This window comes from Ruditapes philippinarum, unplaced genomic scaffold (assembly GCF_026571515.1).
Source record: "Ruditapes philippinarum isolate M1 unplaced genomic scaffold, ASM2657151v2 ctg576_1_1_1_1, whole genome shotgun sequence".
Classification (NCBI taxonomy): domain Eukaryota; kingdom Metazoa; phylum Mollusca; class Bivalvia; order Venerida; family Veneridae; genus Ruditapes; species Ruditapes philippinarum.
In genome coordinates this window covers 141,393-156,476 of record NW_026866451.1, presented here as the reverse complement: position 1 = coordinate 156,476, position 15,084 = coordinate 141,393, and the positions used below count along the sequence as shown (strand labels likewise).

The following is a 15,084-nucleotide window of genomic DNA, read 5'->3' as shown; positions in this document are numbered from 1 at the left end:
TTACACACAATGACACATTCGGCAGATTAAGGTTTAATTTATATTTTGCAGAAAGAAAGCACTTTATTACCTTAAACCATTGACTGTTTAACTACAGTCAGGGAAAACAGCCCATATTGTAAACATAACTTTTGAGACAGTAATACATTTAAATTGATGTACATTTATAACAAGAGATCTTAAATATTGTTAATGTTTAAGATCAATATTGAGGAAAACCGGCCATACCTTTTGCTAGCCTGAATAGTCCCCAGGGTAGAACTAGTGACCTTCCATTAGCTAGCTAGATATGAGCTAATTGATAAATGATGTGTCTAATTCTACCCAAGAAAGACACATTTATCATTCATATCAAAATATCATTTCTAAAACTCTTGTTATTTGAAATATTATAATACAGCAAACTATTGCCCGAATGGATAAACTTTTTGCACCTAACATATTTTCCTGTTTCTCTGACTCCCTTCAATTATGATAAAATTCTGATTCCCCTCTCCTGATTCCCTTCGCCTCAAGATAAAATTTTGATTCTCCTTCCCTTATGATGAAATACTGATTACCCTCTCCACATGAAAAATACTTTCCCCTCTCTTGATAGACTTCTGAATTTCCTCCCTTTATGTTAATATTTGATCCTCCCCCCCCCCCCCCCCTCATAATAAAATTTTGATTTTCTCCTCCCTTCATGATGCAATTCTAATTCCCTTCCCCTCATGATACAATTCTGACTCCCCTCCCCTCATGATAAAATTCTGTTTCCCCTCTCCTCATAATGAAATACTGACTCCCCTACCCTCATAAAATTCTGACTCCCCTCCCCTCATGATAAAATTCTGTTTTCCCTCTCCTCATAATAAAATACTTATTCCCCACCCCTCATGATAAACGTCTGATTCCCCTTCCCTCATAATAATTCTATTATACACATATATATGAAAATGCATCTTCATGCTTCAATAACAATACTTAATGCCTTTCGAACAAACTTACTTTACTGAAGAAAAAAAACAACAACAACAATGATGAAAAATAAAGGCCTATTATACTGACTGTTTTCTAAATTCCTTTTGTTGTCCATTATAAGACTGTAAGCTATCACTAGCTGATCCATCGGGTCACCATTTAATATAGCAGCCTCCACCTCGTACTCTGATACCCCAAATTTCTGTAAATATAACTCAATAAATTAACTTTACAAATAAAATATGAGCTGCGTCACGACAAAACCAACATAATGGGTTTGCCACAAGCATGGATCCAGACCAGCCTGCGCATCCGCGCAGTCTGATCAGGATCCATGCTGTTCGCTTACCAACCCTATTACAAGTAGAGAAACTGATAGCGAACAGCATGGATCCTGATCAGACTGCGCGGATGCGCAGGCTGGTCTGGATCTATGCTGGTCGCAAACGCACTATGTTGGTTTTGTCGTGACGCGGCTCATATAACAAACTTTACATATATACAGAGGTATTGAAATACCTAATTTCATGTGGTAGTTTCTTCATAACTTATGTACATTAAAGACCTTTAGAACAATAAGCATATATCTTATTTTGAAAGGCTGGAATATAAATGAAAAAAAATTCATGCGCATCATTTCTACAGATACAAATTCAAAATCCAGGTATATCTTATAGAGTAAAACGAAATTTAAATTTGAGCTATGACCAATTCAACATTACATCGAAATTAAACAATTGTTCTTTCAAATAATGTCGGTAGTGGTTCACACAAAAGTCACCTGGATGATCAGACAGACTAATACATATACAGTGACTATATAAACATGGGGCCACAATAAACCATATTTAAATGGTAACTTACATCACAAACTTCTCTGACGACATCAATATCAACAATGGATGCATCATGATCCTGGGGTTTGGGGAACAAATATGATGGTAGGTCCTTCTTAAACCATTCATGTTCTCTGAGAAAAAAAAAAATCTTAAATGTAACAAAATCATCAAATAAGACAAGCAAGTGAGCGGCCATATTGCTTTCTTTGAAAACTGACGTCACAGTTGCTAAAAATAGAGTTTAAGCTAAGTGGCGACAAAATGCCAGCTTCGGGCCTTTTACGAAGTTTTACGGTTTTACCCGATATTTACCAATTTATTAGGGTCCGTAATCCTTAATGGTCAGACACAGATATACCTTTTCATTTCAATTTCTAATCTAAATGCTTGGCAAGATGTTGTGATGGCCCTGAATCGCTTACCTGAATTTATACAAAGATTTGTAAAGTTTTGTTTGTAAAGTTTTCTCCATACACATATAGGGAACACAACCCTCACTCAATAAGGGTCTCATTTTAAGATCAATCAATATTATTTGTAAATCTTGGATGCATTAAAGTTCTCCAACTTTCAAAGTAATACCTTAAAGGAACTCCACTGAGGTCAAAATGCCAAAAAGCATAAAATTTAAAAAAAATTACATAGATCAAGTGAAGCACTTAAATTGAAAAATCTGCAAAGAAAAATAATGAAATTCACTCTGAGTGAAAAGCATTGCACCCCTACTCATTTTCCCACTAAATTGAGTTCCTTTAATGGTCAGTGGGGTCTTACAAAAAAACTTAAGCAAGACTGTTATTTTTACCTGACATCTTTCATAGAAGCTCTCTTCAGTGGATCTACTTGTAACATATGACACAATAGGGAAACTACCTCTTTGTGTAAATATTCTGGGATGTTGAAAATTCCAGCTGAAACACAAAAAACATCAAAATGTTTCATCAAAGTAAACCATAAAATAACTTCTTTAACCCAAATCTCATCCATGGTCCTATCTTAATTTTGAATGCATACCCATTAATACTATTCCAACTTCCAAGACTAATGTTACCAAGTTTCTTATTTTAGTGAATATGGAATGAGAAGAGTTGGAAATTCTTGCAGAGTTGCCTCCCTTCCATTATGATACTTTTACAGTCACTTTTAATTCTTACAAAAACAACTTTAATTTTGTAAAATAATGAAATTGAAATGTTTTAAGTGGTTATGTATGGATGAGACTCAAATAAAGATTATATATATAAAAAAGAAATGTGATAATTTATAAGTCATAATTGTAGTGGAACTTTCAGTATGATTCTCATCTTACTTTTCTATATACACATGTTTACATTTTTATTATACTACATGTTTGCTATATCGCTTTTCATTGGATAATCTCGATGTTTTTATAGTTTTATACACATGGCTGCTGTCAATTTATGAAGAAATCTTACCCTTTTTTTTCTCAAAAAAAGAAAGCATGCTGTATTATAAATTTGTTATAAATATTCCTGACAATTTATATGACCTTTTATAATTGATAGTTTGAAATATAACCTGAGCCACTCTAACTAAACAACAGTTTGTATAGGGTCATATAACCTGTAAAAAATCTTTACATCTAATGATATACATATATTAGTAATAAAATCATACTTACATTTGATTTTCCTAAATAATGTGGGGACATGCTCATCATCAAAGGGAAGCTGTTATAAAATAAAATATTTTCCTCAGAAATTAAAGAGTTATGTTTTCATGTAGATTCTATATTAAATGACAGCTTTTAACATTAGGTGAAAACATTTGTGAGCCAGCATATAGAAATTTACAGTAATTCATTCTAAACTTGCTAAGCTTTTGCTAACATTAAAGAGCCAAACAAACCCGAGTGGTTTGACTAGGCTCTATATTATTGGTAGTTCAATATCTAGGACATAGTTATTAATTTTGAGTGCATTGTTGTACAAAAATGCACGGTTTTGGACTAGGATATACACATGTTTAATTTTAGACTTGTACATAGTACATTACCATGCAAATTGATAAATAAAACAATTATCACATTATCAATTACAACATACAACATGAACGGCACTCTGAGGTTTTAAATAATTGCTGATAGATCTAGTATATTTGTAACAGTCGTTTTATTTATGATATTTTATATAAAAAAAATCTCACCGTTCCACAAAGTAAAGCATAAAGTATGACACCACAGCTCCACACATCCACCTCCGGACCAGCGTACAACCTTACAAAATACCAACAATTACTTCATGATTTCTTCTCTTACGTCAGTGCAATGATTTTTATCCAGTCAATTTTTTACATTATTATGAAATTCGAACACAGTTTGCTTTTATTATGAATGTATCTATTCTAGTTGAAGATGTTGTAAGTTTAAATACAGAAAACTTAAGTTTTAAGACGAGAATGCAATAAAAGAGATTAAAATACATAATTAATACAAATGGAAAAACATGCTAGCAATCAGAAGCTAAGCCATTTTTAAACTGATTGCTTCAGCTTCAAATATTTTCTTTAAAAAATTTTAATTAATTTTCTTTTTATTTACTTCAGGAGTGATCAGAATGAAAATTCATATTTTCAAATTTCAATTAAATTCAACCTGACTTAAGAATAATCATTTGTAGTCCTTTACATAATCTAACAAGAGCTGTCGGTAGGACAGCATGCTCGACTATTCTTAGTGCTTGATAGTAAAAAAAATGCCTGATACAGTTACCTCCTCCTGTTTACAGGTTGGGGTCATGATGGTGAACAAGTGTGCAAAGTTTCAAAGCCATATGTCAATGGACTTTGAAAATATTTGAACTATTACAAAAACTTTAACGTAAATTCTAAGTCGAAAAAGGGGCATAATTCTGTCAAAATGCTTGATAGAGTTACCTCCTCCTGTTTACAGGTTGGGGTCATGATGTTGAACAAGCGTGCAAAGTTTCAAAGCCATATGTCAATGGACTTTGAAAATATTTGAACTATTACAAAAACTTTAACGTAAATTCTAAGTCGAAAAAGGGGCATAATTCTGTCAAAATGCTTAATAGAGTTACCTCCTGCTGTCTACAGGTTGGGGTCATGATGTTGAACAAGTGTGCAAAGTTTCAAAGCCATATGTCTATGGACTTTGAAGATATTTGAACTATTACAAAAACTTTAACGTAAATTCTAAGTCGAAAAAGGGGCATAATTCTGTCAAAATGCTTGATAGAGTTACCTCCTCCTGTCAACAGGTTGGGGTCATGATGGTAAACAAGTGTGCAAAGTTTCAAAGCCATATGTCAATGGACTTTGAAAATATTTGAACTATTACAAAAACTTTAACGTAAATTCTAAGTCGAAAAAGGGGCATAATTCTGTCAAAATACTTGATAGAGTTACCTCCTCCTGTCTACAGGTTGGGGTCATGATGGTGAACAAGTGTGCACTGTTTCAAAGCCATATGTCAATGGACTTTGAAAATATTTGAACTATTACAAAAACTTTAACGTAAATTCTAAGTCGAAAAAGGGGCATAATTCTGTCAAAATGCTTGATAAAGTTACCTCCTCCTGTCTACAGGTTGGGGTCATGATGGTGAACAAGTGTGCAAAGTTTCAAAGCCATATGTCAATGGACTTTGAAAATATTTGAACTATTACAAAAACTTTAACGTAAATTCTAAGTCGAAAAAGGGGCATAATTCTGTCAAAATGCTTGATAGAGTTACCTCCTCCTGTCTACAGGTTGGGGTCATGATGGTGAACAAGTGTGCAAAGTTTCAAAGCCATATGTCAATGGACTTTGAAAATATTTGAACTATTACAAAAACTTTAACATAAGTGGTTACGCCGACGCCGACGCCGACGCTCGGGTGACTGCAATAGCTCTACTTATTCTTATCGAATAGTCGAGCTAAAAATGAGATAATGAGGATTAATTTTTATATCAAGGAATGGTAATACAAATACAACAAATACATGAGTAGGGTAAAATTCAATTGTTTGAGTTGAATCAATCAATCAATTAATCAAAACAAAATCTTACATAATCATTCAATCAACTTTTATCTCCATTTTTTTCAGGGTGAACAAAGTGTTATCTATTTTTTCTTGGCAAGATTATGAGATTCATGAGATTATGTACATATTGATATATAAACTTGTGCATTTGTATAGTGATAGATTCTTGACTTACTTTCCCGAGATAACTTCTGGGGCAGCATAGTTTGGTGACCCACAACTAGTCCGTAAAAACTCTCCGTCATGCATCATATTAGATAAACCTGTATACAAAATTATAAAATGATTGATTTATCATAGTACATACATGTAATATGTTTATGTTTAATTATTATTAATAAAATTTATGTCGATGATCATTATCTGAATAAAATGTGAATGGAAATATCACATAATGTTTACAGACTTGCCCATTACAATACCTAAATATCAACAGTCAAACCCAATAACTTAACGTTGTAAAATATCTGTTATAGAGGACAGACAATACATGTATGCTATTCAATTTTGATACAATGTACAGGATTGACAAGGCAACACAGGCACAAAAGTAATCATTTCTACACAAAATTCTAAATTCAAAAAGGGAGATTCTACCTATATTGTAGACAACTTTCAGTATACTTGTATAGTCTACCTTAAATGAGAACTTTTTCACAACAAAAAATAAACTAATACATTTTGTGATTAGAAAATAAAACACTCTTGTAAAACATACCAAAATCAGCAAGTTTGACATTTCTGTTATGATCTAGAAGTAGATTTTCAGGTTTCAAGTCTCTATGGACGACCATATGTCTGTGACAGTAGTCCACTCCAGATACTATTTGTTGGAAGAATCTTCTAGCTTCATGCTCTTGTAACTGTAAAAATAAAACATGCAACAATCTTTTGTAAGTATAAGTTCGCCAACTTAGCTTGAAAGGGAAAGCATAGGATTTATACTCCAAGGGTTGAGTGTTCGAACTTGAGATAAGGCAAAATTTCTTTTGAACATTGAATCTATTATCTAATGGTCATTTAACAGTCAGCAGAGGAATTAATAAATACATTTTAGTTATCCTGGAATGCCCATAAAGGGAGATATGACACAAAATCTATTAAAATCGGCTAAATAACCAAATTAACAACTTATTTAAGTATGATTACTAATAAAAAATATTTTGAAGCCTTGTTGATCTTTATCCAAAGACCTCATACACCTATCTGACATTGGTAGAGGTCTCTGCATGGTAGTTATAACTTGGGTATGAATGAAAGATAACTTTATTAAGAAAAGAAGAACGAGTGTTAGCACCAAAGAGCTAGACTTTGATGAATGGTACCAATACGTACAGGTATTACAACAATACAATTTTAAGAAGAAACAAGGGTGCCATAGTCACAAAATACGCCCGTTTACGAAAGCTTTAGATGGAGATGGGGGCATTATGGATAAGTGTTATCTAGCAAGTAAGTTTTTATTCTTGGCACTGTGTTGTTAAATGAACCTTAAAACAAATCAGTAGGGAAGATATGCACAGGATGTGTGACCTTGACCTTGGTCGCAGGGACCTGAATTTTATGCATGGCACTCAGCCTCACAATGATGAACATTTGTGCCAAATAATATTGAAATCCCTCTATGCATGTAGAAGTTTTGCTCCAGACAAGCGTTTTTCTATGAGCTTTAACTGTGACCTTCACCTTTGACCTAGAGACTTGGTTCATGTGCAGGGCACTACGTCTCATGGTGGTGAACAATTCTATAAAGTAACATTAAAATTCCTCCATGCATGTAGAAAATATGCTCCGGACAACATCTGGATATTTAATCATCTCCAGTGACCTTGACCTTGCAAATATTAACCTAAATTAAATGTGTCACACCTGTAGTCATGATAGTTACCATTTGTGCTACAATCCATCAATAAATGATGACTAAATGGTCCCTATACACATCTTCAAATTTTTATCTGAACTTTGACCTCTATGTGTAACCTTGACTTTGGTCACAGGGATCTGAATTTTGCGTGCGACACTCAGCCTCACAATGGTGAACATTTGTGCCAAGTTATATTGAAATCCCCCTATGAATGTAGAAGTTTTGCTCCGGACAAGCGTTTTTCAATGAGCTCTAAGTGTGACCTTGACCTTTGACCTGGATCATGCATGGAGCAATACATATCATGGTGGTGAACATTTCCATAAAGTATTATAAAAATTCTTCCATACATGTAGGAGATATGCTCCAGACAAAATCTGGATATTTCACCATCTTTAGTGACCTTGACCTTGCATATATTGACCTAAAGTACATGTGTCACAGCAGTAATCATGATAATGACCATGTGTGTTACAATCCCTCAATAAATGATGATTAAATCGTCCCTATACACATCTTCATATTTTTATCTAAACTTTGACCTCTATGTGTGACCTTGACCTTGGCTGCAGGGACTTGAATTTTGTGCGCGACACTCCGCCTCACAATGGTGAACATTTGTGCCAAGTTATATTGAAATCCCTCTATGCATGTGGAAGTTTTGCTCCGGACAAGCGTTTTTCAATGAGCTCTAAGTGTGACCTTGACCTTTGACCTAGAGACCTAGTTCATGTGCGTGACATGGCTTCTCATAATGGTGAACATTTCTATGAAATTTCATTAAAATCCCTCCATGCGTGTAGGAGATATGCTCCGGACAAAATCTGGATATTTCATCATCTTTAGTGACCTTGACCTTGTATATATTGACCTAAATTATATGTATCACAGCCATAGTCTTGATAATGACCATTTGTGTTACAATCCCTCAATAAATGATGACTAAATGGTCCATATACACATCTTCATATTTTTATCTAAACTTTGACCTCTATATGTGACCTTGACCTTGCCCGCAAGGACCTGAATCTTGCGCGCGACACTCCGTCTCACAATGGTGAACATTTGTGCCAAGTAATATTGAAATCCCTCTATACATGTGGAAGTTTTGCTCCGGACAACCATTTTTCAATGAGCTCTAAGTGTGACCTTGACCTTTGACCTAGAGACCTGGTTCATGTGTGCGACACTGCTCCTCATAGTGGTGAACATTTCTATGAAGTTTCATTAAAATCCCTCCATACATGTAGGAGATATGCTCCGGACAAAATTGGACGCCGCCCGCCCGCCCGCCAGGGGCGTTCCCATAATACGTCCAGTTTTTCAAACGGGCGTATAAAAAAGGGAGTTATTATTGACAAAATCACGCATGACCAGCGTACTTGATTACGCTTATTTTAGTATCCATTTACACATGTTTATTGCTGCTAGACGTAAATATGTCAAAACTAGGATTGTGTATGCAACCATATTTTTTATAAAGTAAAGCCTTACCTTGCCATTTTTGACAATGTAGTCAAACAGCTCTCCTCCCGATACATATTCCATCACCATGAAAATATCTGTAGGAGTACTGATAACTTGGTACCTGCAATTGTATAAATATATATTTATATCATAATATTTCAGTTATAAAACTATGAGTCCTTTTTAAGTTTTAATGACCATTTTGAATACCTTACATTTTGAATGATGCTTTCATTCTGGTAAATAATTCTGACATTATGACAGCATAAGGGTCATTAATATGACATTCAGCTTATAAAAGGACACAAGTTTGTGAACTGCTTGTGTGGGATTTTTGGTGTTTTTGTTTTTTAAAAACCAAATAATATTCAATTGCAGTAGCATTTTCTTCATAACAATGTCTGTTTGTAAATACACAAGTGACATAAAAATAAACTTGAAATTAAAATGATAGCAGAGCTGGATATTTACTTACAATTTGATAATGTGTGGATGTCTAAACAGTTTGAGATTTTGAATCTCTTTGCGAATCTTGCCGACAACATCAAGAGCCTTAATCTTTTGCCTGTTTAAAATCTTCACAGCTACTTTATGATTTGTGAGCTGATGAGTCGCAACTGTAAAATACAAATGACAACTTTCAATATTAAAATATAATTTTGAGAAGTCTTTTGGTAGAAAAGTGATAGAAAATACTGATTCTTGTGTCCACGAAGGTAAGATTTGAGTAGTAAAATTAAAAGTACTTATTATTTGAAAAAAGTTAGCATTAAGTTGTATATATGTACATTTTAATGTATAAATTAAGAGTGTTCTAAACATGATCACTTTAAATCTATCTTCCCAATGTAATATTATATCAGGGTCATTCAAAAAGTTGCTATTTGAAAGACCCTGATCGTATTGGCAAAAAAACCCAAATCCATCCTTGCCTCCTAATGACTACTTTTTGTGAGAAATCAACATCTGTCATCATGTTTTTTAACAATCTTTTTTTACAACATAATTTGGCAAAAGCAGCTGGATATCTCAGTCAGTAGAACTTATTCTAAAGGTCCAAAGTTTGAGTCCCAGTCAGACTGCACATTTGTCTCACACTATGACATTGTAACTGTTTTAAGTTGGGCCTCTTATTAGACCTTTATAAAACTGGTCATATAGAATTTGCTGCCACCACCAGCTCAACATTTGAGCAGTTACTATTTACACTATCTGTAGCATAACACAATAAATAAATCATTTTTCTTCTAAGCTACTTTTTATTTCAGATTATATACAGGATAAATTCAATATACACAAATATATACATTATTTACTTGTTGGAGGAAACAGTCCAAACTTTCATGCCATTAAATTCACCTTTCTCTAAGTGTTATCTTTCTGAAAGCTTCCCATATCCGATTCCCAAAAATAAGAAGACCCCTAAAATGGATTCCCAGCCCTTTTATAGTGATAGGAAAAAGTTACATCACTGCTGGAAGGACAATAGTGACGGCAGAGAAAAGTTACATCACTGCCGGAGGAACAATAGTGACTGCAGGGTTGATACAAACAGTCCTTTGATAATTGCCGGATCTTTACAAGTTAGAAAACAGTCACAGTTTAATTACTGACTGATAAGAATCAAAGAACTTGACCTTGTAGTAAATATTAGAATAAATTCTATGTTAAGATAGCTTACTTTAGAAATTGTAACAACATAAAGAAATTTTAGGTATTTTCTATACATTGACAAAAAAGACGAAAACAAATTTAATGTTTGGAGACAGGTCATACTAAAATAAATTTAGACATGATTTATATGGGAATCAGCCAACACACAAATCCCCAACACAGTGTATAAACAAGTCTACTTCCTGTTATCTCAAAAAAGGTTAATGTTTATATATACAAGCTCCGAAGAAAGGTACAGTGAACGGAAGAACGGAAGCATGAGCTTGAAATCGCACAAGATGAAACAGTACTAAACGTGTATAGGCTCTCAGGATATGGTACAGTGATTTTAGTTTATCCACTCTGGCCACTTGTACATGTATGGCAGGGGCGTACCTTGGCTTACTTTGAGTATACGCCAATAACAGTCCCTTGGGCAAAGTGTCCTATTTGCATCAAGCCTGAAGTGAAGATTGCTTTTATAAAATAATTCAAAAAAGTTATTTACCATTAGGAAAACCAAATATAGCCAGATACCTCTATTTGTAATCAAGATGGTTAACTTTTTCCCGTTTTTTTCTTTTCTTTTTCAATATACATACACATGAAATCATCGTCGGAAACCACGGTACACATTCCGAATATACAATTACTACATTTAATACATGTATACGGTAAAACGCCTAGGTTACCGAGGATGACATGAGTTATAATCAAGGAAAATATTGCTATAAAACGTATTTACCATTAGAAAAACAAAACATAGCCAGGTATTTCTATTCTAATCAAGATGTTTAAAACACTATATTTTGTTTCATTTTGTTTATTTCAAAATACCTTAACATGAGATATAATCAAGGAACAAGGAAAATATTGCTTATGACCATAAAACGAACACAACAGATTAAATGTTTAAGTGTAACAATAATCTATATCATCAAAACCACACCTTAAATTCCTTGATACGCGATCTCTTAGGTGCATTCTGTTAATATTAGAAAATAATTGTTTTTTTACAATTTTCCTCAATTTTACTCTTTAAAATTCGTCCAATATATCTTAGTTATATTATTACGCAGTTAAAACTAGAACTGCCACTATCATGGCGTGAATACCCCCGCATACCACTTTGTCAGAATCAACAGTGGCCATTTAGAGCTCAAGGACAACCTCCCTGCCAAATCTGAGGTTACTAAGCCAGTGCATTGCTAAGTTATGTATTCTACATGCTTCAAATGTGAAAATGTCAAAATCAATACATTGCGGACAGGACATTCTTTAGCAATTGAGAAGAAAAGCTTTTTTTTGTCAAGGTCCCTGTGACCTTGACCTTTGACCCAGTGACCTCAAAATCAATAGGGGTCACCTTATAGTCATGATCAACATCCATGCCAAATATGAAGACTGTGGGTCAAAGGAATCTTAAATTAATGGGTGGACAAACTTTTTGAAGTCAAAGTCCCTATGACCTTTGATCCAGTGACCTCAAAATCAAAAGGGGTCATCTACTAATCATGATTAACATCCATGCCAAATATTAAGACTGTGGGTCAAAGGAATCTAAAGTTATTGGGCAGACAAACTTTTTGAAGTCAAAGTCCCTGTGACCTTGACCTTTGACCTGGTGACCTCAAAATCAATAGGGGTCATCTACTAATCATGACTAACCTCCATTCCAAATATGAAGACTGTGGGTCAGTGGAATCTTAAGTTATTGGGCGGACAAGCTTTTTGAAGTCAAGGCCCCTGTGACCTTGACCTTTGACCTGGTGACCTCAAAATCAATAGGGGTCATCTACTAATCATGACTAACCCCCATGCCAAATATGAAGACTGTGGGTCAGTGGAATCTTAAGTAATTGGGCGGACAAGCTTTTTGAAGTCAAGGCCCCTGTGACCTTGACCTTTGACCTGGTGACCTCAAAATCAATAGGGGTCATCTACTAATCATGACTAACCTCCATGCCAAAAAAGAAGACTAAGGGTCAAAGGAATCTTAAGTTATTGGGCGGACAAGAAAAAACCGACAGACAGCCGGACGGCCGGACGGACAAGCTGATTCCAGTATACCCCCCTTACAACTTTGTTGTGCGGGGGTATAATTAATGCATTACTAGCCTGGCAGAAATTCAAGTCAAGAAACATAACATATAGGATTTTGTATCGCATACAAATATTTACAAATGAACAGGAAAATTACGGTTTATTTAAAGCAAGAGTGGAAACATATTTTAGTTTTGTAAAAAGTTCAAAATGAGAAAAAAGAAGAAAGAACATTCTCTTATATGGCTTTACTTTGTTTTTATTGTAATTTTATCTCTGTTCTGTATGTATATATAGATGAGACTATTATAAAATACATAAAAGATGTCATTGCAGAAATATGCAATTCATTTCTATAGTCAATGAAATATATCTAAATAGCTTTGTATAGTGATATATATTGTAAATCTTCCATTTTAAGGGGCTTAAATTTGATTAAAAATGTTCTTTACATAAACGTTGAGTTCGGTTTGTGATGATAGTTGTGGAATATTGTTTGCTGCTAAGATCAGATTTGTAGGACCCAAACTATTTTACAAAATTTCAAATGAAGATGAAATGAATGTGACAGACTTATACAATGATAAACAACTACAGGATTAAATATGAAAAGGCTAACACGTATTCCTTTGTACTACAAAAGTTCCAGACAAACATAAAGTTTAGCGAGGTTTATAAGCATTATAACATTTTGTTTTTTAAGTTTTAAAAATGATAATCCTTAATAAAATCCGCATAGGGTGGTATGAATTGAATTTTTATGGTAACTCAAACATAACCTACTTACAAAATTGATGATTTGTATTAGAAATAAAAAAAAACACACAATAGAAAATTTCTCGCTAAAATTTCCCCCCATGTTCTTTTCTCTTTCATGTATGTGCTAAATTGTGCTTTACTCGCCTTTGATTGTATGAACATATTTGACAAAGGTTACATCGTAAACATACCTATGGAATCAATAAGCAGCTACGCAATTATAGATAGATCTACATCATTTTTTTTTCGCGTCATTTTTTTCAAATTTTAATTTCTCGAAACTCTAGCTATTCATTAAATACGCCAGTGCGTATTGGCGTATCGGCAGGTACGCCACTGTATGGGGAAAAAATAATTATCTGACAGTCCAACTCTAAGTAGCCTATTGGTTGGGGACCACCAAAACCAGACAACCACCAAACCCGGACGGCCCCGAAAATGCTTAATTTAGTATGTTCTTTGTTCAGTGGTTGTCAGTCACTTTTTTATCAACAATAAGTGCATGTTTATTTTAAAATTAAGTAAATAAATTTATTTCAACCTCCGTAAATAGTAATATTTTCATGTCTATTTCAAAAATGTTGACGTTGAAATTTGGGGATCAAGAAAGCAATGCCTGACCTCATATACCAGCTATAATCATTTGCAGAGTGAATAATAGAATATCCAAAACTTCAGCATTTGTTGCTGACATATTGTATATCATGTTAAAAATCAAAAATCAAAACACCCAAGCTTTTATCTGAATTAAATCACGTCATGTACATATCTGTCCGGACACATGGTACTGTAGTGTAGACAATTTAGGTAATTTTGATACCCTCCTTGTCGAGCCTCAGATATAAGTGTCAATAAAATCAGAAATAAACAAACTAGTTTGTTATTTAGGAGAAGAACCTAGCTGAACTGTGTCAAATTTTTTGGTCTCTAGGTTAAAAATTATGAAATCTGTACGGAAAAATGTTCCAAAAATGTCCGGTTGATGGTCTCCGACCAGTAACTTGTTCCAAATGTTTTTCAGAGGACAAAGTATATGAAATATAGTTTATATACATTTGATTTCACTATCATCAAAAAAGCTGAAATTATATGTCAATAACTGAATTAGATTTTTTTCAAATGTATGAAAATAATTTGTATTTTATGTAGGACACTTATCAGCTTATCCTGTATTTAGCAAGATTATTCGTAAACAATGTGACTTTACGGCTGATTTTGTGCAATGCATACTGTTAAAAGCAAAATAATTTAGCAAAAAGTGACAAAAAATTATGTCATAATGAAATAACATACTTTTTACTTTGCCAAATGTTCCCACTCCTAGGGTATCTCCAATAATATAGTGTCCTATTTTGACCTGCGGTTGAGCTTTCTCCGCCATGTTTACATTTATGATGATGCAAGTTTCCACTTCTCGGACAAGTAGTCATCTATCAAGGAAAATATGCAAACCCAACCGATTATGATCGATTTTTTCTTGAACCCGTTC

At 33.8% G+C, this 15,084-nt stretch overlaps 1 protein-coding gene across 19 annotated transcripts in view; it reads right to left on the bottom strand.

The window, feature by feature from the left end:
• The window catches only part of LOC132732530 (5'-AMP-activated protein kinase catalytic subunit alpha-2-like), a 58,126-nt gene extending 43,079 nt beyond the window's left edge, over positions 1-15,047 (bottom strand). For all 19 annotated transcript variants that reach the window (XM_060718979.1, XM_060718985.1, XM_060718980.1 and 16 more), the window contains exons 1-10: positions 14,889-15,047; positions 9,616-9,757; positions 9,168-9,261; positions 6,528-6,672; positions 5,985-6,072; positions 3,969-4,038; positions 3,445-3,493; positions 2,608-2,713; positions 1,828-1,933; positions 1,051-1,165 (exon numbers count right to left, since the gene is read on the bottom strand). In XM_060718979.1, the coding sequence (XP_060574962.1) occupies positions 1,051-1,165; positions 1,828-1,933; positions 2,608-2,713; positions 3,445-3,493; positions 3,969-4,038; positions 5,985-6,072; positions 6,528-6,672; positions 9,168-9,261; positions 9,616-9,757; positions 14,889-14,976 (1,003 nt within the window). In that variant the 5' untranslated portion in view covers positions 14,977-15,047. The remainder of the gene's footprint in view (positions 1-1,050; positions 1,166-1,827; positions 1,934-2,607; positions 2,714-3,444; positions 3,494-3,968; positions 4,039-5,984; positions 6,073-6,527; positions 6,673-9,167; positions 9,262-9,615; positions 9,758-14,888) is intronic.
• Between the last annotated feature and the right edge of the window lie 37 nt (positions 15,048-15,084).